The sequence below is a fragment of the Orycteropus afer genome, unplaced genomic scaffold (genome assembly GCF_000298275.1).
Source record: "Orycteropus afer afer isolate SDZICR_OR568_19922 unplaced genomic scaffold, OryAfe1.0 scaffold00080, whole genome shotgun sequence".
Classification (NCBI taxonomy): domain Eukaryota; kingdom Metazoa; phylum Chordata; class Mammalia; order Tubulidentata; family Orycteropodidae; genus Orycteropus; species Orycteropus afer.
In genome coordinates, this window is record NW_006921667.1 from 10424570 (window position 1) to 10451047 (window position 26478).

At 40.0% G+C, this 26478-nt stretch overlaps 1 protein-coding gene across 1 annotated transcript; it reads left to right on the forward strand.

The window, feature by feature from the left end:
* The first annotated feature begins 6129 nt into the window (after window positions 1-6129).
* On the forward strand, window positions 6130-26189 carry ALDH3A2 (aldehyde dehydrogenase 3 family member A2). Its single transcript, XM_007941485.2, has 10 exons — window positions 6130-6282; window positions 8195-8426; window positions 9220-9305; window positions 12094-12302; window positions 13684-13801; window positions 16432-16573; window positions 20791-20957; window positions 22586-22685; window positions 24960-25195; window positions 26106-26189. The coding sequence occupies exons 1-10, from the start codon at window positions 6130-6132 to the stop codon at window positions 26187-26189; spliced, it is 1527 nt and encodes a 508-aa protein (XP_007939676.1).
* The last annotated feature ends 289 nt before the right edge of the window (window positions 26190-26478 follow it).

Sequence of the window (26478 nt, forward strand, 5' to 3'; positions counted from 1 at the left end):
TAACTCTCTATGTCTTTCTCATCCTCAATGCTGCCATATTGGTCACTCACATTTGGTACATTGCCCTTCTCTTCACCCAAATCAATATTTATCTCTACCTATTTGGATATTTAAAGTGTCAGCATTCTCTCAGATTCCAGGGACCCAAGAATAGGCTCCGCTTGCTGGGGACAGCAAAGACATTCTGGACACTGAGCACTGGAAAGGTTTGATATCCTCATTACTCTTATATCCCAGACTCTCTCAGTGAACAGAGGTACAGCCATCCCCCACTCCCACCCACCTACTGGGATGGCAGGAATTCCATCCCAGTCTGTGTGCTCTGATGGAGCCTACGTGCCCTGCCCTGCCCCACTCAGATTTTTTTTTTTTTAGTTTGTTTTTAAATGATTTTTTTCGTTCTTTTTATTATTATTATTTCTTCTTCCCTTCCCAGATTCTAGTTTTCAGCTTTTTCTCACTTCCCTTTTCCTGGTTTCTACTTTTTCTCTTTCTTGTGGTTCTCCCCACTCCTTTTTATTTTTGCACTTTCCCATTTTTTTCTTCATTATTCTCCTACTCCACTTCTTTTATCTTATTCCCTCTTCCCAAGATATTGTGGGATTCCCCCCCCTTTTTTTCTATTCATAATTCTTTTGGATTTTTAAAGTATATCTTTAAATATTTTCTCTCATTTATTGCCTTTCCTCTTTTTTCCTTTTTCCTCTTTTTTTTTTTTTTTTTCCTCTTTATGGTGATTATTCTTGTGTGTTTATGTGGTGTGTGTTTTTTGCCCTCTTGGTTTTACTTTTTTGATGGTTTTTCAATTGTTGTTTTTGTCTATCTGAGTGGGAAACAGCAACTGTGCCCACACAACCCAACATAACACTTCCTGCAGCTCCACTTACTAAATGAGGGCCACCACTTCCTTCTGCACCAACTGGCCAACGATACATGACCACCAGTAAAAGGCTGCCTCACCTTTAACTGCTCTTCACAGTTAACAGAGATCTGTGCAGCCACTCTCGTTCTCTATCACACTCACTAGGAAACAGGTGGTGAGTGCATAAGTACTGCTAACTAGTGAATAAAGAAGCACAGTATTCTGCTTACTCAGATACAGCCCCCCCCCCAAAAAAAGAACGAAAATCTTGAGTGAAGCACTCCAACATACAATCACCAATTAAATATAAATACAACAAAGTCACAATGTCTCAGAGACAATAGACCATCACAGTTCACACAAAGAAGCAAGAGAAACAAGGGACTAGGATACAGACCCAGAACACATCACTGAGGAAGAAACGGCATTGGAACTCCCTGATAAGCAATTCAAAAGAATTATATTTAGGTACCTTCAATGCACTGAGAGACAGATCAAGGAAAACATTGACAAAATTAAGGAAAACTAGACAAAACCCTAGAACAATTTTGGAAGAAAATACAAGAACAAAATGACAAAATAAATCAAGAAGTAGAAATGATACAAAATCTACAGATAGAAATCCAGAAGATTAATACTAAATTTTCAGAATTAGATAATACATTGAAAGGCAAAGGAGTAGAATAGAATCAATGGAAGACAGAATTAATGAGATTGAAGACAAATACCTGAATACTTCTTTGGAAAGGGATCAATCAGAAAAAAAGATCAAATGAAGAAAGCCTAAGATTCATGTGGGATACCATCAAAAGGAATAACGTATGTGTAATCAGAATTCTAGAACAAGAAGAGAAAAAGAAAACCACAGAGAAAATTGTGGAAGAGTTGTTGGAAGAGAACTTCCCTGATATGATGAAAGATGAGAATATATCTGTGATAGTTGGAGCTGTGTGTCAACTTGGCTGGATCACAGTTCTGTGTGGTTTAAGCAGTTGTGATGTGGTTATTCCCATGATGGTATCAGATAAATATGTTTTGAGCAGCCAGTCCATTGAAAGGGAGTTTCCCTAGGTGTGTGGCCTGCTTCCAGTATATTTATGGACATCCTGGGAAAAGAGACACTCTTCTATGGATTGGGATTCTGTTGTGCTGCCTACAACTGTCTGTGAGTGAACAATCCACCATTCGGCCTGGAGATCTTGGATTCGTCATTCATTGGAGTCAACAGCCAGTATACTGCCTGCCAACCTTGAGCTCCTCAGCCCCTGCAGCTGCAAGAGTTGGGAAGAGCCTCCAGCTTGATGTTTGATCCAAGAACTTTGGACTTGCCAGCTTCTATAAATGTGTGAGCCATTTTCCTAAGATAAATATCTCTTTCTCTCTATTTAAGCTTTACTGGTTTTGTTTCTCTAGAAAACCCAGTCTAACACAATATCCATTCAGAAAGTCCAATGAACCCCAAGCAGGATAGACCCCGAAAGAAAATCACCAAGACATATCATAATCAAACTCACCAAAACCAAAGACAAAGAATCTTGAAAGCAGCACAGGAAAAACTAAAAGTTACCTACTGATGGCAACATTAAGACTAAGCTCTGATTTCTCAGCAGAAACCATCCAGGCAAGAAGGCAATGGGATGGTATACATAAAACCCTGAGAGAGAAAAATTTCCAACCAAGAATTATATACCCAGCAAAATTGTCCCTCAAATATGATGGTGAAATTAGGAGATTTCCAGATAAGCAGAAATTAAGGGACTTTGTTAAAACAAGACTAACCTTGCAAGAGATAATAAAGGCAGTCCTTTAGACAGTGAACCAGTAATACCACACAACAACTGACCATTAATACACAAGAAGACATAACCCAGAAACCAACACAGTTATGGAATTATCCAAAGTAAAATAAGCTTACAAGATTGTAAACAGAGAACCAGAGACATCACTTGGCAAATAAGGACAACTACAAAACAAATAGAGAGAAAAAGCAGTGTAGTTACAGAACTTCTGAATGGTAGGGAAGTCAAGAGAGTTGCAAGATAGAATGGACTGTTCAAAACTCAAGTAGAAAATAATAAATCACAGGATAACCTCAAAGAAAATTGATAAGGCTTCACATCAAAATATAAGGAGAACAAGGACAAATACTTAGAAATACTAAAACAACATCAGCAAAGGAAATGATAACATGATTCATAAACATAACGAGCTCAGCACAGAAAATTATATAGAACAAAGAAACCAGGAACACCATGAAAAAAACACAAAACAAAATGACAGCAACAAATTCATACTTGTTGATAATTACACTGAATGTCAATGTGTGAAATACACCACTCAAGAGATGGAGAGTTGCAGAATGGATAAGAAAACATAACCCATCAATATGTTGTCTACCAGAGACACACCTTAGAGACAAAGACACAAATAGACCAAAAATCAAAAGTTGGCAAAAGATACATCAAGCAAATGGCAAGCAAAAAAGAACAGGAGTGGCAATATTAACTTCTGATAAAATTGACTTTAAGACAAAAACCACCATAAGAGACAAAGGAACGACATTATATAATGACTAAAGGCTCAAACAAGAAGATATAACCATAATAAATATATATGGAGCCAATGAAAGAGCCCCAAAATACATAAATCAGACTTGAACAGAATTGAAAAGGTAAATAGATGACTCCACAGTCCTAGTGTTGTTGTTGTTGTTGTGTGCTGTTGAGTCGGACCCGACTCATAGCGACCCCTCCTTGGCTTTCCGAGGTGGTATCACTACAGAAGTAGATTGCCCAACCTTCCTTCCGAGGAGTGGCTGGTGGGTTTGAATCACCAGCCTTCTGGTTAGCAGTCAAGTGCCTTAGGCACTATGCTACCAGAGCTCCTCCACAGTCATAGTTGTTGTTGTTGTTATGTGCCATCGAATCGGACCCGACTCATAGCGACCCCTCCATGGGTTTCCAAGGCAGTATCACTACGGAAGTAGATTACCCCATCTTCCTTCCAAGGAGTGGCTAGTGGGTTTGAACCACCTGCCTTCTGATAAGCTGTCAAGTAGCTTAGACGCTACCACTTTCAATCAAAGATAGAACAACTGGAAAGAAACTCAGCAAAGACGCAGAACAACTAAACAATACAATCCATCAACTTGACCTTACAGACATCTACAGAGCACTTCACCCAACAATAGCACAATATACATTCTTTTCCAGTGCACATGCAACACTCTTCAGGACAGACCATATGTTAGGCCATAAAGCAAGCCTTAATAAAATTTAAAACACTGAAATACTACAAAGCATTTTCTCAGATCAAAATGCTATCAAATTAGAAGTCAACAATAAGAAGATCAATGGAAAAGGAGTAAACACACAGAAACTGAACAACACCCTCCTTAAGAATGACTGGCTAATAAAAGAAATAAAAAAATGAAATAAAAAATTCCTTGAATCAAATGAGAGTGAAAACACAACATACCAAAATCTTTGGGACATAGCAAAAGCAGTGATCAGAGGCCAATTTATAGCAATAAATGCACACATCAAAAAAGAAGAGCCAAGATCAACACCTTAAACCAAAATCTCCAACAATTAGAAAAAGAACAGCACGAAAAGCCTACAGACACCAGAAAAAAAGGAAATAATAAAGATATGAGCAGAGGAAAGGTCCCTACCAAAGAAGGGATTTAAAGTGTCTCACCACCATCCAGGGGATTACATGAGGGAGTGACTGTGAAAAGAAGGACCAAGGACTGAGCTGGAAGGAACCAGAACAGGTAAGAGGTCAGGTAGGGGACAGAGACCCATGACAGGAACTCAGAAGATTCAGTTAGTAAGGTAAAAGGAAACCCGGAAGAGTGCAGGGTAATGGAAAACAAGTGAATAAAGTGTCTCCAGAAGGTAGGAGCAATCGGCTGTGCCAAATGTTACTCTTCAGATGAGAAGAGAATTAACCGTTATGCTTGGCAACAAGAAACTGACTCACTCACTGCCATCAAGTGCACTCCGAGTCATAGACACCCTCACTGGGTTTCCAAGGCTGTAAATCTCCATGTAAGCAGACGGCCCCATATTTCTTGGAAAGGTTGAACCGCCAACCTTCCATTAACATCCTAATGTTTTAACCAATACCTTACCAGAGCTCCTTCTGTTATAAAGGAGAGCAGAAAAATGGGACGCAGAATCCCTGGTGGTGTAATAGTTAAATGCTAGTCTGCTAATCTAAAAGTCAATGGTTGAACCCACTTGCAGCTCAGCTGAAGAAAGATGAGGCAGTCTGCTTCCCTAAAGATTTAAAGCCCTCCAAACCCTATGGGGCAGTTCTACTCTGTCCTATAGGGTCACTATGATTGGGAATCAATTTCACTGCAATAGGTTTTGGTCTTGGAGCTAGCAGGTGATATGCAGGCAAGGAAGAATTGTTTTAAATGATGGGGGATATAATACAATATATTTATTTGTATACTGCTGTAAATGTACTAGCATAATCGGAGATAAATCCTGGCATTCTGCCCTCATGAAGTCTAACCTTCAGAGGACTTCATGAAAACAAGTACCACAAATCCGTCCGCACTGCATAAAATCAAGGCAGCTGATACGTGAAGAAGCTCGGGCAACCTTAAGCTAGCGACAAGGAAAAGGGGAGGAAGATCTTCAACCTTCAGCGGCTGGCGTGCTGAGGCGCCTATGGGATATGGCGCCCACCCACTCTCCAGATTCAGCAAGACGCGGCCCCAGGACACCCAGTGCATTTAGCGGCGCCTGGCTTCCCGATTCTACCTATTCAGCCACATTCCGAGTCATTACAAAATGGAAGCGGGAGAAAAATCTTCTCAAGAACATCTCTGTGGGGGAGGCTTCCTCCGTCCCTCTACAAGGTTCCCGCTTCCTCCGTCCCTCTACAAGGTTCCCTTCAGCGCCTTAGCCCGCTTCTCAAGGTTCGCTGTCTCCGCTCCGGAATCACAAAAGACTCCTTGCACCAGCCTGGCCGTTTTCCCCTCCAGCGCAGCACTCCGACGCCCCAGGCCAGGACGGCGGTAGCCTCTAGCGATCGTGGCGCCACACCCATCCAGCGGTTGGGTCGGGGTCACAGTAAGTGGATGAGTCACGCGGGACGCCTGGATGTTGGCCGCCCCGAGGTCACGTGGCAGGCCCGGGCCAATGGGCGCGTGGCTTGGAATCCCTGGGCGGTGGGCGGCTAGAGTTGTATCACTGGACTTGCGCTGAAGCCGCAGTAGATCTAGGGAAAGGGCTGACGAAGGCCGGCCCATGGAGCATCAAGTCCAGCGAGCTCGCGCCGCGTTCCGGACTGGCCGGACACGGCCCCTGCAGTTCCGGCTGCAGCAGCTCCAGGCCCTGCGGAGAATGGTGCAAGAGCGCGAGACAGACATTCTGGCAGCCATCGGCGCCGACCTGCGCAAGGTGCGGATGCCGGCCTCCCGCCTCTACACTTTGGGACCGCATTTCCTTGAAGGATCTTCCTTCTTGCTGATTACTCAACCAGAAGTGTTTCCCGACTTTCCCTATCCATGCATTTGTTTTCTGCTTTCTATAGTTCTTTTTGTTTGAATTATATATCCTTTGCCAATATTTCCGTTGCGTCCGTGGTTTGGTTTGGTTTTTGAACTCTGTATATCCTGGATGTCATAGTTTGCCAACTTAACATATTGCCAATATGGTCTGTTTCTTTTAACTTTGTGGTTTCTTTTGTAGACGGAGGTGTTTTGTTGTTGTCGTTTCGTCGTTGTTGCTCTCAAATTTTCTGTCATAATTTTGTGTTTTAGGTCAGCGCACTTCAAACTCTAGTGTATTGCGGAATTACCTAAGGATCTTGTTAAAATGCAAATTACGATTCAGTAGGTCTGGGATGGAGTTTGAGATTCTTAAGTTCTTAATAAACTACCTAGTGATAACTTGCTTTCATTTCTAGAGCTACACTTTTGAGTAGTAGTATTACTATCATCTTGTTTTCACTTTTTATATGCATTCCACATGTAACAAGACCTTCCTTTGGTTTTGTTGGTCTCCTTTTTCCTGCCTCCCTCCATCACAGTTTATTTCAAGGAATAGTAGTATCAGTAGTAGTAATGGTAGTAACCATAAAATTTCCTTTATAGTATTTTTGGTGGAAAGGGGTGTAATATCAAATACGCAAGGTGGGATAATTATGATTCTAAAAAGGCTGAGATTTATTTACTTATTCTATAAATATTAAATGTTTGTGAGTATGTATGTGTATAAATATTAAGTGTTTGTGAGTATGTATGTGTACAGGAGTACTAAAGAAATTGTTGTCAGAATGCACCAGTCCCTGGAGAAAGATACCATGCTTGGTAAAATTAGAGGGGCAGAGGAAAAGGGGAAGACCCTCAGTAAGATGGATTGACACAGTGGCTGCCGTCATGGGCTCAAGCATAGCAAGAATTCTGAGGATGGCGCAGGACCTGGCAGTGTTTCCTTTTGTTATACATGAAGTAGCTATGAGTCAGAATTGACTCCATGGCTCCTAACAATAACAACAACTTGCTGACCTTAAGTTCCTTGACCTTAAGAGTTTTAAATTTGGTTGGCAAAGCATACACAAATAAAATGTGAATACAGTTAACAACAACAACTAGTATATTGAGGGTGAAATATTAACATACAGGTTGAAGGAAGGTTGGGCAGTCTACTTCCGTAGTGATACTGCCTCAGAAACCCAAGGAGAGGTCGCTATGAGTTGGATCCGATTTGACGGGAGTGCGTTGTGTTTTTTGTTTGTAGGTTGAAAGAATAGTTGTTACTGTATATAAATTAAAGTGTGATCAGGCCAAGCCATTATTAATCAGAGAAGTCTTCCTGAAGGAGGTAAAGTTTAAACTCGATTTTAAAGAGCTTGGATCAGTAAGTACAAAAGGATTTGAGGGTTTGAATGTATTACAGGCAGTTAGCAAGTTACTATTGAAGGCTCAGGAGTTCTTGGGTTGTGCAAACTGTTCACATACTTGGCTATTAACAGAAAGGTTGTAGGTCCACCTAGAAGAAGCACCTTGCTTGGCACAAGCACAAAGGCTTGGCAGTCTACTCCTGAAAAATGTGCAATTGAAAATCCTATGGAGCACAGTTTTACTCTGACATATGGGATTGCCATGAGTTGGAATTGACTTGATGCCAACTGGTTTTGTTGAAGGCTTGGAGGATACAAAAGTAATCTGGATGGTAAACCAGCTAGTCTGATAATGCATGTGGTTGTTAGTGCAAGGGCCTGAGTTGTCAGTAGCCTTAGGTTTTTGACATTCTGGGCCGAGTGTGTCATACTAACTGTGTAAGGTTAACTGTGGTTCTGTTTTAACAGAGTGAATTCAATGCATACAGTCAGGAAATCATTAACACCCTTGGAGAAATTGATCATGTGTTGGAGAAGCTTCCGGAATGGATTACTCCTATGCCAGCTGAGAAGAACCTGCTCACCATACTGGATGAGGCCTATATTCATTCAGAGCCCCTGGGAGTCGTACTAGTTATTGGAGCTTGGAACTACCCCTTTGTTCTCAACATCCACCCACTGATAGGAGCCATTGCTGCAGGTTTGGTGACAGCTTGTATCTTTATACCTTTTTAGAGAGGCTTATTCTCTCCTATTGGTAGTAAATTAAGCATTGTGGCTAATTAAATAATTTTGCTTGGTAGTTTGCTTTGGTTTATACCAGCAGTGTATTGAGAATTCATAATTACTGTGTTTATTGAAAATTGGGTTGCAGGGGAGATCTGCATAATGACTATCTTTTGAAGCATCCAGAGAATACACAAGTGAGGGTGTAAAGACATCTGAATTAACAGGCCCAAGAGTTTGTAATCAGGTATCCATTGTTTTAAATGTGGGTTCAATTGCTGGCTCTGGCCTTGGATGAACCATTTGCTTTTGTCTGACCAGGTTCTTCATTTAAGTAAGGGCTGTGGGAATCATGCTACCCTGGGTGTATAGCAATGTCAAGAAATTAATTTAGCACTTCTGCAGGTCTAGATCAACAACTTTGTGTTGTCAAGGCCTGCTTCCTGTCAATTTAAGAGTGTAGAGAAAAAGCCAAGAGTGGGGGAAAAATGATAGACAGCTGAAGGAGCAGGGAAGGCTCATTGAGCCTATAGCTAATGACCTGAAGCTAATGAGAACTAAGGAGTTAGCATTTGAAAAATAAAAATAAAATGGAAGTGAAGATAAAGTGAGGTAAGCTTTTCTACCAATTATGAGGAAGAAAGGAATTAAAAGCTGCAGAAAAAGCTTGAGTGCCTAGTCTGTATTCTACGTGTGCACGCTGTTTTGGTAGCTGTTGAAGTTACTAAAGTATTAGATGATATTGTTCTGTTCTTTACTTTGTTCAGGAAATGCTGTGATTATCAAGCCTTCTGAACTAAGTGAAAATACAGCCAAGATCTTGGCTAAGCTTCTCCCTCAGTACATAGACCAGGTAAGAGTGTCTTGTTTTATCTTCAATATACCTGTTTATTTTAGGAAACACATGGTCACATGTTTAATCTTCTATACCAAATGATAGGGCATGCCATTGAAGGCAGGAGACCTGTTTGCAGGTTCCTTAAGCCTCCAAAAATTGGCTTAGTAAAAGAACTTAAAGTTTCAAATTAATATTGTGAAATGACCCAGCTATTGTGGTTATGAAATATGTTTAGGCTGATGGCTTCATAGGTTCACCTGTTATTTACAAATCCTTTTTGTGGTATTTGTCATTTTGCTTGCTCTAAAAAAAGATTTTTGGTGTATTCATTCAGTGAATTACTTATTGAGGGGATTGGTCCTGTGCTATGGGCTGGTATCTTTTTGCTGCTGACAGTTTCTTTTGCCTAACAGTTCCAGCTATTTAAGAGCACTCCTGCTTTTAGTTAGTATGTTTATGTTAGTATGTTTATACCATGAAAACTGCAGAAAGAAAATGACTCCTGAATCAAAGGGTGTATCCTCAACCAGAGTTACAGTTTAACTCTGTGAATCATAGGTTCATACATACTCCTTGGGAGGAAGCTTATGATGCTACCGTTTGCTATGATCTTGCAAAAAAACGGCAAGGAGGCCACATGTTCTGACCTCCTCTAACCCTACAAGGGGAAGGCAGGATTACCAGCAGTAACCCAAGGCCTATCACTGCAAGGGCAAACATGCTGCCTCCCTCCAGCCCTTTCACCAACCGTTCCTCCCAAAGCACCCACCACCTCTCTCCTGGGTTCGATAATTCGCTGCAGTGGCCACACAGAACTCACAGATTACAGGGTTTATTAGGGAAGCACCAGGCTACAACTCAAGTCCAGGAAGAACGCTCAGTCTCTCTCCCAGCCCACTGTCCCTCAGCCAAGAGTCTCTCACAGTCTCTTTTCCAGCAGTGCTGGTCCCTCGGTGTCTCACTCAGTGATGCGTGTCTCTTGCGGCTCTTTCCCAGCAGCACGTGTCTCTTTCAGGGGTGCGTGTCTCTTTCGGCAGCACGTCTTCCTCCACCAGCAGTCAGAGAGAGTTCTGCCTCCAGGAGGCCTCCTTTTGAGCCTGGAAGGGTGGTCAAACTAACCAATCACAGCATCAGAACTCTAAGCACGTGAGAGAGAGTGGGAACTTCCCAGAACATTGTATTGTGCCACGCCCAACAGAAATAACCCAGGTGGGCGACTTTAAAATCAGGATCTCCTCCGTAGCTAATAGCAGTTCCCACCTTAGAGTTTACAAAGACTTATGGGTAGAAAAGCCACACTAAGTAATTTACTACACCGCAGATCTAAAGGAATTGCTTTATCAAAGAGTCCTCATTTAGCTTCCATCAAGAGACAACTTTAAAATATCATTCCTGCAGCTGTCCATATTAATTTATAATAGCCTTGCAGCCATCTCTGCCTCTTGGAATAGTACTGTTCTCTTTGTCTTATCACTATTGTAACAGCTCACAGAACAATTTTGTTTCTAATAGTGTAGATATCCTACTTAGAGGGATGAAATGGAAGGCCATAAAATGTGCTGGACTGAGTAGGATTTGGAATCAGAAGATTGAGGTTTAAGGCCTATTCTGCCCCTAACTCGGAATAAATTCTTTAGTATCTGTCTTTGTCAAGATAGGGTTAATGATGCCCTACCTGCCTGCCTTAGTTTGTTGAGGGATCCATCACATATGTTCTGTAGATTAAGCCATATGAAAGTTAAAACTTGAAACATTTTTTGGGCAGGTGAACTATGAAGTTAATGAGAACTAATTAACCCTTTAAAGAGCAGGAGATAAAGTAGACACATGATATCCTTAAGCCATATTTTACTTCATACTCACACCTCAGAAGCTTTCGAACATAGAAGCTTTTGAACATCTCCCTCTGTCTTCCTTCCTTATTACATGTTGTCTGCATTGCTTTTTGTAGTATTATTTTTCAAGATGTTGCCTTTTATAATAGCTGCCAATAATAATACAATGCTTTTAAGGGATCAGTCTGTTAAGCTACATGAATTTTTCCAATAACAGATGAGGAAACTGGGCTCACAAATGTTCAATAATTTGTGTCAGATCATATAAGCTACTAAGTGGCAGAGCCAGAGTTGGTCCAGATCTGTCTACCTGCTAGACATTTATTCAGCAGACATTTATTTGGTTTCTACCATGGGTGGTGCAAACAGTTAATGCTTTCATCTGCTAACTGAAAGGTTTGAGTCCACCCAGAGGCACTTTGGAAGAAGGCTCTGGTGGTCTGCTTTCAAAAAAGTCAGCCATTGAAAACCCCATGGAGAACAGTTCTAGTCTGATCCATGGGGTTGGAGTGAGTTGGAATCGACTTGGTGCAATTAATTTTACCAAGGGCCAAGTCCTGCATTGTGTTGTGTAGAGAGATAACATTTAGACTAAGACATTTTATTGGGACCTCTCCTGAGGATGATAATGTTAACCCCTTTCTCATTAGAATCCTCAGCTTCCATACCCTCCATTTCATCCATTTCCCTGGTTGAATCCAACCATTTACTCTTTTTGTGCTTTTATTGCTGAGCTCATGTACAAGATGATGGTCTGATAGGCTCAGTTCCACTATCAGTTGGTGGTTCCCAGACTCCTTTAGACTGTGTGTTCTCTACTTGTCCTTGGTCAGTCCCTCTCCCATTCCTCACGTGGAGCAATCTTGATTTTTCTCCCAGCTTTACTAAACATGAGTAGGTAATTGCTCGTGTTAGCTAACAATTAATTTGACAATTGAAATTAATGCTTATGTTTCTCTTTTTTAAAGGACCTGTATATTGTTATTAATGGTGGTGTTAAGGAAACCACAGAACTTCTGAAACAGCGATTTGACCACATTTTTTATACAGGAAGTACTGCAGTTGGAAAAATTATCATGGAAGCTGCTGCCAAGCATTTGACCCCTGTGACTCTTGAACTGGGGGGGAAGAGTCCATGTTACATTGATAAAGATTGTGACTTGGACATTGCTTGCAGGTGAGAGTTACTCTCTGGTTATCTGAGGTTTTCCTAGCACATTGAAGAGTGGGTAATAGGTTGTCGTATCCTTGTACATGAACCCCATGCTTTGTGAGTCTGAGATAAATCATTAAGCTTTGATAGTTGATGTCATCAACCACCAAAGTGTAACAGAACTCTTTCACAAATTGTCTCTTAGTACCACTATCAGAAAAGATGAGCCATTGGTCTTGATGTCATGTAGTTGTCCTCAGGAATTATGAAAAAATTTTTTCTGTCCTTTAGATTTATGAATAGATCAAGCAAGACATTTTACTGTTCTTCTGGGAAATGACCCAGGAAGAGGGTATTCCAAAATATCACCTATGCCTGATAAAATCTTTAAACTGCCACTTGAAACGGTGTTACGTTGATCTCTTAACTGAGTTCCTTTGTTGACAAAACCAATATTACTCATCTTTTCACTTTGAATAGCATCTTGCATCTGGGAACTACAGAATAAAAGGTTTCAGGTTCTATGTGCTTAATCAGGTTTAACTACTCGGAATGCTAAAATACAGAATTGACTCTGTCCACGGTGTAGTGTGGTTGCCTTTCCCCTTCCCAGATAGGGAGCAAGGAGTAATTAGGTAAAATCTGGGCTTCAGGTTGGCTGCATAAGTAGAAGTCTGATTGCCAGAATATGAGATACTCAGTGACTATTTAGGTAGATTCGGGACTTCTGTGCATACCTAAGGAGCTCTGGTAGTGTAGTGCTTAAGGCACCTGACTGCTAACCAGAAGGCTGGCAGTTCAAACCCACCAGCCACTCCTCGAAAGAAAGGTTGGGCAATCTACTTCCGTAGTGATAGTGCTCGCTATGAGTTGGGTCCGACTTGACTTGATGGTGCATAACAACAACAACAACATGCATACCTAGGAATAGCATTCCAAGTTGAGGAAGGGCTCCACACAGAGGAAGGTGGTCTTATAAGCAGGACCTAAAGTCACAACCAGGAGAGGCAGAGTCTGTACCAGACTTCTGTTATCCAAGATGTCCTTACGGCTGGGATAGGAGGAGAAAGGAGGTTTTGTGAGTCTGTTTCTCCTCTTTTCCTGCAGCACTGCTCATAAAATGGCTTCACTGCTCATAAAACCATGAGCTGGCTTGAGAACTTTTCCTGTCACTTATAACATTTTACCTCATTCAGAAAATACATTCTAAGGTTGTTGGAACCAACTGATTTACTGATGAGTTTTTTAAATGTTTTTTATTTTTTTTATAAAGACTACCAAGTAAATATATGAATAATTAACACACTCTAGTTGTAAACCATTCAATCAACACAAAAGTATGTAACAAGTGAATATTGGACAGAATTATATACCTATTCTGTTTCTCCCCCTCCCCCACCCCCAGACGCATAACGTGGGGGAAATACATGAACTGTGGTCAAACCTGCATTGCTCCAGACTACATTCTCTGTGAACCATCCCTCCAGAATCAAATTGTGCAGAAGATTAAGGAAACTGTGAAGGTCTGTGTTCAACACATCCGATTCTGTATATTTTATTAAGATAGGGAGTCATATTAACTGTTGACAGGTAGCATTACCATTCCCCCTTCTAAGAAAATCCAATAGCATTTGTGACTGATTTAATTTATCAGTTAATTAAAAGCACTCTGTACATCTTTTACAGAATGTTTACTGGGAGCAAGGTTAAGGGGATTTTAATAGCCGCTTAAACTGTAGTTGATTTGTTGGTGAAACAACTAGTTAGTTGGGGCACTTACTTAAGAAAAATTAAATAATCGTGTTTGTGTTTTTGAGACAATGTTGTTGCCAGTGTAATTGTTAAAATATAATTGGAGACCCTTTGGCATACTGGCCATTGCTGATTAAGGTTATTAGGACTTACATATGTGGAGGGTCTAGGATGACCAGTAGTTTGGAGGGGTGAGTTAATTAAATACCTACTTATAGTGTACTCTTTACATATTTATGAATCTTTCAGAATGTTTGAAGTAAGGATCTTTAGTGAGGGAATTGGGAAAGCCTGCATGATGGTGTCCAGAGCTCAGCCTTTAAGGAAATGTAGGACTTGAATTGGTAAAAAGAAATGGGATGATCAGGTTGTGACTGAGGATAGTGGTTGGAAGAAGTCACTAAGTACTCTGGGTGGAAGAAATGATTAGAAAAATCATTTCTCACTCAGAAGATGCTAATTGAGCACTGAAAGGATCAAGAATAAGAATACTAAAGAGTAAGGTTTATGACCAGGGAACAAAAATTGTATGCCAGGAACTTTAGGGAGTTAGTTTAGGGCTCCAGGCAGGGTAACTCTGGACATGGTGCAGAAGGGCTTGGTGTGGAAATGGGACTGGACGTTAGTAGTGGGATTGGATGGAACCATGCCAGGAGAACATGAAGGAAAGATTGGGTAGACTCAGGGATTGTGCAATGGTAGAGAGAGTTAAAGATACCTGTGAGATTAAAGTATTTGGGAATTGGAGAAGAAGTGGTTAGTTGAGAATGGTAATGAGCTCATTTTAAGGAATAAGGGCCTCTTTTCCTTTCTTTCAGGCATTTTATACTCCTGTGCAGTGGTTCTCAACTTAGTTATACATAAAAGTCACTGGGAAACCATATAAAATTAAGTTTCCAGCCCTTAACCCTCTGAAGATTCTGATTCAATTGATCAGGGGTCCCCAGGTGATTCTAAGGTACAAAAGGTATCGAAAACCCCTGATGTTAGCTCTAAAGAGCTCTGGTGGCACAGTTATTAAAGCACTTGGCTGCTAACCAGAACATCAGTAGTTAAAACCCTTCAGCCACTTTGTGTCAGAAAGATGTGGTAGTCTATTTCTGTAAAGATTTACAGCCTTAAAAACCCTAGGAGGGAGTTCTGCTCTGTCCTACAGGGTCTCTATGAATTGGAATTGACTCAATGGCAGTGTGTTTTGGTTGAGTTGGTAGTTCTGGAGGTGGTACTCAGGAACATGCATTTTCATAAGTAGCCTGGGCAATTCTTACCATCCAGACTTGAGAATCACTGTTGGTGGGTGAATAATTTTCATTTTAAGTGAGAATAAATTGAGAGCTCTCATAAGGTTTTAAAATGATACCCTAACAATGTCATTTCAATCATGAGAAGGCAGAGTAGCAGTATAATATAGTTTTGTGTTTATTTTACTTAATAAATACTGATTTATGATTGTTGAGGTTCTGTTAATTTGGGTAATTTATCAAACAAACAAACAAAAAAAAAAACAGATTCACTGCCATCAAGTCGATCTGACTCATAGTGACCCCCATTGGGTTTCCAAGGCTGTAAATCATTATGGAAGTAGATTGTTTCATCTTCCTCCCATGGAGTAGCTGGTAGGTTTGAACCACTGACCTTCTGGTTAGCAGCCACATACCTTACCCACTATGCCACCAAAAAGAACCTAAACCAGACTCACTGCTGTTAAAGTCGATTCAACTCATACTGACCCCTCCTTGGGTTTCTGAGGTGGTATCTCTACAGGAGTAGATTGCCCAGTTTTCCTTCCGAGGAGTGGCTGGTGGGTTTGAACTGCCAGCCTTCTGGTTAGCAGTCAGATGCCTTAGGGACTAAGCCACCAGAGGTTCTTAAAATACAGTTTATCAGAAACTGTATTTTTATTCTTTGAGTGTTTTCACTATCATCTATGATCATTCCAGAAAAGATAGAAAACAACAAAACAGAGCAGAGGTTGCAATCTTCCGTGAAGGGTTAGCTAGTACATATTTTAGGCTCTGCATGCCATACATCTCTGCTGCAACTACTTAGCTGCATTGCAGTGGGAGAGTAGCCATAGCTAGTACACAAATGAAAGGGAAATCATTGAGAAAAAGCAAGACTGCTTCCGCTACACCTCCTCCACCAGTCACCCCCAGGTAGGCCCAGGATTGACCCCCTGAAACTGTGTGTTTGCTTTTATATCTTGTCCTTGACCTGCCAAAAAGCTTCAACTTCCTATTTTACTACTATTAAATTACTTGTGGAGGATGGAGTGGAGTGTTGGATTCTATAGGGATATAAAACCATATAGATTTTTGGGCATGGGTGGATTTTGTAACTTATTAAAGAAATTGAAAAATGTATGTTTTATGACAATTAAATATTGTATTGTTTTAAATAGGAATTTTATGGAGAAAATGTGAAAGAGTCTCCTGATTATGAAAGGATCATCAATCTTCGTCATTTTAAGAGGATAGTAAATCTGCTTGAAGGACAAAAGATAGCTTATGGTGGGGAGACTGATGAGACCACATGCTACATAGGTAATAAAAATTTACCTTTTCCTCTAGGAAGATGACAGTTGCAGTTTTCACTGACAGTAAATAAACTTTTAAATGTATAAAAATTCAGTATGCCAGGAATTAGTATTTAATAGTTTAATATTTATATAATAGTTTAAATTATTTAATAGTTAATAATAGTTCATTATTAAATACTGGTTTTTGGCACACTGCTTTTATTATAAACTATTAAAAAATGTATGTATGCATATGTGTTTAATAATGCCAACTGTATTATGTTAGTTTTTCAGTATTTACACATATATTTTTGTTTGTTTGTTTTTTTCACTTTTATTGTGGTGAAAACATATACAACAAGACATTCTTCACCAGCCTAACAACTTCCACATTTATAGCTCAGGGACACTGATAACATTTTTCATGTTGTGCTACCATTATTGCTATCTTTTTCCAAAATACTCCACCAGCATTAGCATAAACTCAGTGCCCTGCAAACAAAAACTTCACTTTCCCCCTCCCTCCAACCCCTGGTAACTACTAATAATCTTTGGTTTCTACTTTTTTTTCTCCCAACCCATCCCTGGTAACCAACAAAGAACGTTTCCTTCCATGTGTAAACCTTTCCTTGACTTTTTACAAAGGAGTATTTACACATGTTGTTGTTGTTGTTGTTGTTATGTGCCGTCGAGTCAGCCCTGACTCATAGCGACCCCTCCTTGGGTTTCCGAGGCAGTATCACTACGGAAGTAGGATTGCCCAACCTTCCTTATATTATCTAATTTTTTCCCTGACAACCCTGAGAAGCAGACTAGAATGCTGTATAATTATCCCCAGTTCATGGATGGGAAAACAGCCCAGAAAAGGAATTAGCTTAGCCACAATTTCACAACCAGCCAGTGGCAGTCCCATTCCAGAAATAATGTTTTGATCTTGTACTTAACCTTTTTTTAATCTTCTTTGTGTTTTATTTTTTTGCCACGAATATGTATACTTTTGAATTTTTTTAATTTTTATTGTGATTTGGGTGAAAGTTTACAGAGCAAATTCGTTTTCCGTACAGGAGTTCATACACATTTTGTTTCATAACATTGACTGTAGTCCCCACGATATAATAGCTCTCTTCTCACTTCTTCCCTGTAATTATCTTTTCCCTGTGTCCTTCTTTCCTATGCATTCTTGCCCCCACCTCCAGCCCCCCAGCTATATCTCTGTGGAAATACTGCCCTTCTGTTCTCCCATGCTTGATCATTCTAAGGAGTGTGGCTGCCTGGTGTAAATGTTCACCCTATATGCCTGTCTATTGTTTGGCTGGAAGCCATGGGAGGGAGTTCAGTTCCAGGCCCGAAGGCTAACTAGGGGCCATGGGCGTGGGGGTCTTACTAGGCTCTATCAGATGAGTAAGCCTGGTCTTTTTTTTATGATTTTGAGTTTTGTTCCACATTGTTCTCCCACTCTATCCATATACTTTTGAATTTTAAACACATTTTTCTAAAGTAACATACAAGGTGACAAAAGAATTATAAGCACATTTAGTTATTTAGTTAGCAAAGAAGCTGACCCTAATCGCTTTACCTATGAGTTAGGACTTTGCAAGTCACACAAAAACAAACAGTTTAAAGGATTTAAACAGTAAGAAAAAATACAGTCTCTCATAATGAGCAGTTCCAAAGTGCTGCAAACTCCCCTGCCATTGATTCTGATGCATAGTGACCCTGTAGGACAGAGTAGCCTTCCCCATAGGAAGTAGCTTTAAATTTCTGAAGCTGTAAATCTTTACAGAAGCACACTGCCACATCTTTCTTCTGTGGAGCAGCTGGTGGGTTTGAACCACCGACCTTTGCGTTAACAGTTGAGCTCTTAACCACTGTACCATCAGGACTCCTTTGAGGTGGTCCAGGGCTGACTAATCATCAAAGGCTTCAATTTTTCCATCATTCTGTTCCTTTATCCTTAGCATGTGACCTTCTCTTTTACTAACTTACATGCCTGTGTTTGAGGCAGCACAGACACATGTATGCAATAAATCCAATGGAAGGAAGGAACTGGCTAGTTTTTCTACTTATAAGCAATGAAAACTGCCAGCCATTTCACCTTCTCTTATTGTGCAGAACTGGGCCACATGCCCCTTTGTGGGCTAATTGATGACAAGTAGAAAGGTTGATCGTGGGTTACTTAGACTAAAAGTAAGCAGGACTTTCCCCTGACCTGGAGTTAGGGTTGCCTTGCCTGAGCACATGACTCTACAGGGCAAATAAACTTGGTACTCTGACCCTGAGGAAGAAGTGGAGAGTGGACTTTGGGTAGCAGCTTATACTTCTGGAGTAGTGCTAGAAAGGTCATGCAAAGATGAGCTAGTAGGATAGGGATAAAGGAAGAGAGCATGTGTGATATTGCCCCGTCTTCTTTAGTTGATAATAGAGTTTGTTCGCAAGGTCTTTTTGAGTACTATTAATTGGTGACTTGGGAGTCCCTGGGTGGTGCAAATGGTTAATGCTTTCAGCTGCTAAGCAAAAGGTTGGTGGTTCATGTCCATCCAGAATAGCCTCAAAAGAAAGGCCTGGCAATCTACCGGTGGTCCCTGACTTAGGGGACTTAATGACTTTCGTAAGTCAGTTTTGACATAAGTTGAATACATTTTTTTTTTTTAAGTTGTCATTATTATTGCCTTTTATAATCAGAATCTTTATAAATCTGATCTTTATTTGTCTTTAGGGATTGGAATCATTACATATAAACATCTGCAAGTGAATCTGAGGATGGTAACACCAACACAACGAAACATTCTGTGTAGTACATAAGTTTTCCCCACTATCTGAAAGTAGAGCATTCCAGTGAAATCTTTTATAGGCCAAAATGGCATGAAGTGAGGGAACAATTGCCATTAATTAATTAATTGAACATTTTAGTGTGCGTTAGGTGAAAGTTTACACAGCAAACTAGTTTTCCATTCAGTAATTCATACACAGATTATTCTGTGACATTGACTGTGATCTCCAATTACCATTAATTTTATGGAAAAAAATTCTGAGCATTCTCAGACCTGAAAAATAAACCCATCAAATAATACCAAGGAACACATAAAACCTGAAATAACAAAAACACTTCAAAGCTATGGCAACTTCATGCTGAGATGCTGAATGTAGTTCCTAGTGAAGGAGCTTGGTGACACCACTTGGGCTGCACAGGGTGCAGGCTGCCTTGTAATGGCTTACTCCAAATAGAATGCTAGTTTTTTTTGCTGTTCACCTTTTTTTGTAAAAGTGAATATCCTCCTTGGATTTATTTCAGTTAGCAAAAACAAACACTAATGTAGTTCTTTCATAAAATACAATGTAAATTTTCAAAAAGCAGGGATACTAACTACAACATGTACAAAATAAAGGACGGTAGTAAGTGCAGTTCAGTGTAACTCAAATACAGCGTAAGTCAACGACTACCTGTACTTCTGAAAAATCAGCCATTGAAAATCCTATGTAACACAATTCTGCTCTGACACACTTGTGATTACCATGAATCAGAGGCGACTCCACATCCACTGATAAATTGGTGACCTAACATTCATACGGATGCTGGACAATACTTCAATAGCCATTTTGTCTTCTTATATCCCTTCCCCATAGTAACAGAACATTGAACTAAGGGTTAGGGAATTTTGACGATTTAGGTATGTTTTCTTAATCTGTAAAATGTCCTTACAGTCTAACAGAGTTGTTACAAAGATCAGTGAGATAATATGCATCAAGTGCACTTTATATTAAGAAGAAATGATGTTAATTTTATTTCCAGAGAGATCTGTTCACAAAAACATGTAAATATAATCTCCTTTTAAGTATGCATAAGGCCACCTCTTCCATTGTATGTTGTTGTTGTTTTGTGCCGTTGAGTCAAATCCGACTCATAGAGACCCCTTCTTGGGTTTCCGAGGCACTATCACTACGGAAGTAGATTGCCCCATCTTCCTTCCGAGGAGTGGCTGGTGGGTTTGAACCGCCAGCCTTCTGGTTAACAGTCAAATGCCTCCCCTTCCAGTGTATACCTATCCCCTATTTTGCACAAGCATCCCCTGATTCACATGCTTGGAAATACTTAATATTCACAGAGGTTGATACACATACTTAGGACTTTTTTTCAAGAGATATGATTTGGATGGTAGTGGAAGAGAATGGATAGGTGACACAATGAAGCAAGTGTCTTCTACTTTAGCATTTTTAGTTTCATTTTGTATATTTCCTTTTTAGCTCCAACAATACTTACTGATGTCGATCCGGAAACCAAGGTGATGCAAGAAGAAATTTTTGGACCACTTCTTCCTATAGTGCCTGTGAAAAATGCAGATGAAGCCATAAAATTCATAAATGACCGTGAAAAGCCCCTGGCTTTTTATGTATTTTCTCATAACAAGAAGGTAAAGTCCATAGAAAACAGCTTGCTGTCACAAGCCACTATCATAAATCATTGTCCTTCTTTCCTATAAAGGAATTAATGTTCTATCTTGTATGATATTAGAGTTAAGGCACTCTGGTGGTACAGTGGTTAAACCATTTGGCTGCTAACCAAAAGGTTGGTAGTTCAAACACACCAGGTGCAACTGATGAGGCAATTTGCTTACATAACGATTTACAGCCTTAGAAAACCTGTAGGACAGTTCTAACCTGTCCTATAGGGTTGCTGAGTCAGAAGCAACTCAATGGCAGTGGTTTGGTTTTTTGTTTTTGAATATTAGAGTTCCCCAAATGAGGTTGTATTCATAGATTGCTATATTGGGTAATGAGGCCCTGGGATTATCATTGTATCCCTTCCCATACTCCCTGGGGTTAGATTTGAGTCTACAGTGGTATCACCAGTTTTTTAACTCACAACCACATCCTGTATAATTGGAAGAGTTCGATGTACCAGCATTAGATGATTGTGTGACATTTATACAGGGGCATTCCTGTGTAAGATCCTTCACCTTTTATCTAAATGGCATTGGCAGATAATCAGATGTGGCTGTGTAAGACAAAGATCTCTGGCATTGTCATGTAAAGAGTGTTATATCTTGCACTTCAGTTTCTCAAATTCAGTCACTTTTAGTGTGGTAGAACACAGAGGACTACTTCACAGCTCATTGATCTACATTGCTAGTACTGGCTGCTGCCAAAGGGGTAATGGCCTCAAAGTCGGAAAGTAGGTTCAAAAGCCCTCTGTAAAAAGGGAAAACTGGAAGGAAGGCAAAATGAGACCAGTCAAGGTCTGAGAAGTTCTGAGGTTTTCTGGAGCGCTTCTGATGGCTCTGTATAGGCAGTTGTGACAGCTTCTGGAGCTTGAGTGCAGTGGCGACACAGATACTACAATGAGACCAACTGATAATGTGGTGTACAGGAACCCTGAAGTCTAAAGTATATTGGCCAGGTTGCAGCGTGGGGGTGGGTTGGGGAGCGCAGAACTTTCTAGCAGTTGGGTCATCTGAGGTGCTAAAGTCCATACTTTGCTTTAGCTGTGAAGAGCTTTCAAGGCCTTGCTGGCACCCAAGAGAAATGACGTAGACCAGCCAAATGTTACTGTGCCTGCATGGTATTAGGGTGATCATTTATTAAAAAATGGGGTGCTAAATTAGAAATCTTAAGTATGTTTTGTATTACATGAAACAAAATCTATTAATCATGTGCTTTAATTTAAGATACAGAAAACATGAGCAATTTTTAAAAGCTGAAATATAATCTAAACTGCTCTTTATGAAAAAACCTTTTGCTATTTTGCATTTGGAAACCTGTAAATGGTGATTGAGTCAAAAGCCTTGAAAATTTAAGGCTACCTCACTTGATGTATTGGAAGTGCTTCTGAGGTGTTGGATATGTTGCTAAACTGAGCCACAGTGTTTGATCAAGTCAGTTTATTTATGTGCTTATTGATCCCAGAATAGACATGGTATCCCCAGACTTGAGACTGCTGCTGAAGTGTCAAGGTAGAGCACACAGATCTCCATTAAGGAGCTATGTGTGGGCCCATGATCTTCTCTGGTTCTGACCTAGAAAACTTTGTTTTGTTACCTAGTTGATCAAACGAATGATTGATGAGACGTCCAGTGGTGGCGTCACAGGCAACGATGTTATTATGCATTTTACACTCAATTCTCTACCATTTGGAGGAGTGGGTGAGTATTGCTTTCTCTTGTTACAGTAAATATTCACCACCACAACGGTGCCATGCACCTTATTTGCATTGTTAGCAAACAATGGATTTCCTTGGTCGGCCATGTATACATAGACCTACCCAGTCATTTAGTGGGAGTTATAAGACCATGGCTTGAAAGTTACAAGACCATATCAAAGCGATCTATTGCACTGCAGATAAATATTGCCAAATTGCCCTGTAAAGTTAGACCTTTTTATATTTCCTTGAGCAGTATATAAGTGATTGCCTCATAATTCCCCACACTGGATATTTCCATTACTAGGCAAACTGTTAATCAAAAAAACATGTATAATTTTAATTTGCACTCTGATTATTAGTGAAATCTGAACTTTTTTCAGTTCTTATGAATTTTCTATTCATGTCCTTTGCTTGATAATTTTGTTTTATTTACCTTTTCTTTATTGACATGCAAGTGCCCTTTTTATAACTAAGAAAATTAATTGCATGGTCACATCTGTAGTAAATGTTTCTTTGTCTCTGATTTGAACCTACCATACAGTTGTGCCTGTGATGCCTTTTGCTTTATGGTTTCTGATTTGGGAGTTCGGCTTAGGAAAGTCTTCTCTGCTGTAGTATTATATGAGTATTGATCTGTATTTTCTTTAAATTCGCTAATGGTTTGTTTTTCACATTTAACCATGGACTTATTTTGGAGTTACTTTTCCCAAAGCGTAAACCAATTATGCTGACATAATTTTTTCTGAATAATAATTCTTCCTAAAATTGATTTTAAGTATTACCTTTATCATAATCTTTATGTTTTATTATTATTATTATTCAATAAAAAAAACATTTAGGTCATTCTTTTGAGTTGTTTCTTTGGTTTCCTTGATTTTTCTTTCTTTTTTTTTTTCCTTCCCCCTCCTGGATGATTACCTAATGGCTAATGTTATATGAATAGACCATATTTTGTTCATCCGTGGATGGGCACTTTCTTGAAACCTACTGTTCCTTTGGCTTTTTACACATTATTTTTTTCTGTTTTCTTTCTACCTTTATCATGTCTTTAGTCAGCTCTTCCTTCTCTACCCTCCCTAAAGGTCAGAATGTCTCAAGGTTCTGTCCTCAGTCCTCTTCTCACATCACACCTGCTTCCTAGGCAGTCCCTTTCTGCACCTTCAGGTCGTGCTGATGATAGGTTGGCCTGGTGAACTTCTCACTGGTCTCCAGGCATCCGTGTCTTATCCTCTGTCATCATACGCTCTTCTCTTTGCTTCTCCCCCTTTCACTTGCCAGGCTGTTACACACATAATAAAGTAGGAAAAGGAATACTGTCACAGAAGTTGGCTTTTTTTTTTTTTTAAGAGGGCAGAGATTTACACTTATTGTCAGCTGGCTTCATAATCCTGTTGTGCTAGTCTCCATCACTTCTAGGGGCCCACTAGCTGCTTCATGGGAGAAAGATGTGGCAGTCTGCTTCTTTAAAGAGTTATAGCCTTAGAAACCCTACAGGGCAGTTCTACTCTGTCCTGTAGGGTCGCTATGAGTTGGAATCAACTCGATGGCAGTGGGCTTTTTAGGTTAGAGGAAGCAAATGAATAAGCAGGGCCATGGAGTGGTACAAGAGCATATATAGTATTTAAAGTCAGACTGATCAGGGGTCACATTCTACCTACCACGGGACCTTAGGCAGATTGTTTGACTCTGCTAAGCTTTTTTCTTTCTAGAAACAGAGATAATAGTATCTTACTCAATAAGGGTGTAGTGAGGATTTCATTAGGTGATGCTTTATACTCTTAGCACAGTCCCTGGCATAAATGAGAGCCACTACCCTAGAAGAGCTACAAACCCTTGCCCTACTCTTGGCAAGTGTTCTGTGTGATAGGGAGAGTCAATTTGCTAGAAAATGTGGGAAGGAGTTCCTACGAAGAGGTACTTCGAATGCCAGAGAAGTACAGTGGGGGCATCCCAGGCAGCAAGGAGTTTTTCTTGGTCAGCGTTGAGAAGGACCACACTTACCACTTGTATCATACCTACCAAAAAACCAGTTGCTATGGAGTTGACTCAGATTACTGATGACCTCATGTGTGTCGACAGAACTGTGCTCCACAGGATTTTCAGTGGCTGGTTTTTCGGGAGCAAATCGCTGGATCCCCAGCCTTTCCTCTGAGGTACTTCTGCGTGGACTCAAACCTCCAACTTTTCATCTGGTAGCCATGTGTGTCAACTGCTGACACCACCCATCAACTCTTACAATACCTATGGTGAAGCCTTTTTGTACCTTCTCTTTCAGGTGCTAGTGGAATAGGGGCTTATCATGGAAAACATACGTTTCATACTTTCTCTCATCACCGTTCCTGTTTATTAAAAACTTTAAAGAGAGAAGGTGTTAACAAACTCAGATATCCTCCCAACAGCCAGTCAAAGGTAGATTGGGCAAAATTGTTCCTTTTGAAACGGTTCAACAAAGGAAAACTTGGTCTTCTGTTGCTCACCTTCCTGGGTATTTTAGCAGCTGTGCTTATCAAGGTAAGTCTCTAGTACTCCTGAGGTGTCTGTCTGAATGCCTAATACATGCATTTTTCTTTCCTGTCATGGGAGTTCTATTTTTATAAATGAACTGTATCTCTTATATTAACTTTTGAAGTGTACTGGCCAGCTGTTTTTTAAATACAGTTTTATAGGAGCACAGCTACACTCATCCGATTACTTATTGTCTGTCATTGCTTTGGTGCTTCAATGACTGAATTCAGTAGGTGGAACAGAGGCTATATAGCCTACAAAGTCTAAAATATTATACAGGATCTAAGAGTGTAAAACACTGTATGTAGAACATGCTTGCAGAATTCTGAGCTCACTAACTCTCTGATCCTTTTGCTATTGCTCTTTCATTTTAGTTTCCATTTTCGTAAATGTGCATGAAATCAGCATGCTCTGGAGGTGAAGGAGAATATTCTGTGGTAGAGGGTAATGGTGGTAAAAGTGACTTTGGTGAGGGATATTTATTAGGCTCAAGTATTTTTCTTCCAAAGTTGACTAACAGATAAAGTTTGTCTTAGGTGAGTAGTTGTTACAGAGATGGTTTTATGAAGAAGTCCTTGTGACAGCTACCTTCCTAAAGGCCTTTTGTGTATCCTTGCAAAGAACAGGAAAATGAACAAAAATCAAAGTAAAGATGGAACGGGGAAAGGAGATTGTGTTCTTTGAACCCTCAGCCTACTGACTGAGAAGGCTGAAACTGTTGACAACATTTGGGAAGAGAGGCAAGAATCCACTACTTACTGGAAATAATGGTGTTTATATTTGTATTTTGTTTAAAATTTGAAAGGGGGTTGCATTATCTTTCTCACAACTTTGGTGGTGATATACTATCAATTATGTCACTGTTTGGTGGAATTGATGATATCAGTTGCATTTGAAATCATTTGGGTTTTCTTAGAAATACCAAGCTGTGATAAGGAGAAAGGCCCTGTTGATTTTTCTGGTAGTTCACAGACTGCATTGGTCCAGGAAACAGTGGTGAACAACAGATTTCAAAACCCATCTCTGTAAAGAGTGAGGTAGGAACGCCTTGTTTTCTTTTCATATGTAAGGTGGGCCAAGTTGGGGTATATTTCTTTAGTTATTTGTTTTACTATAGTAGGAGGCTTAGGGGTTAGTGAAAAGAGAATGATTAACTTATCTCCAGACATTTTTGACCTTGGCCCAGAGTATCAAAGTACTGAAACTCAGTTACAAATTTTAAAAGAAGGGAGCTCTGCTGGTAATCTAAGACAAATGTGTAGAGTCATTGACTTATCTAGGTCTAAGTG

Excerpts from the sequence above, each read along its gene's own strand:
- ALDH3A2 (XM_007941485.2), top strand. The coding sequence starts at position 6,130 with ATGGAGCATCAAGTCCAGCGAGCTCGCGCCGCGTTCCGGACTGGCCGG. Across the intron at positions 12,303-13,683 it reads GACTTGGACATTGCTTGCAG|ACGCATAACGTGGGGGAAAT; the intron begins GTGAGAGTTACT and ends CCCCACCCCCAG. Across the intron at positions 16,574-20,790 it reads TGAGACCACATGCTACATAG|CTCCAACAATACTTACTGAT; the intron begins GTAATAAAAATT and ends TTTCCTTTTTAG.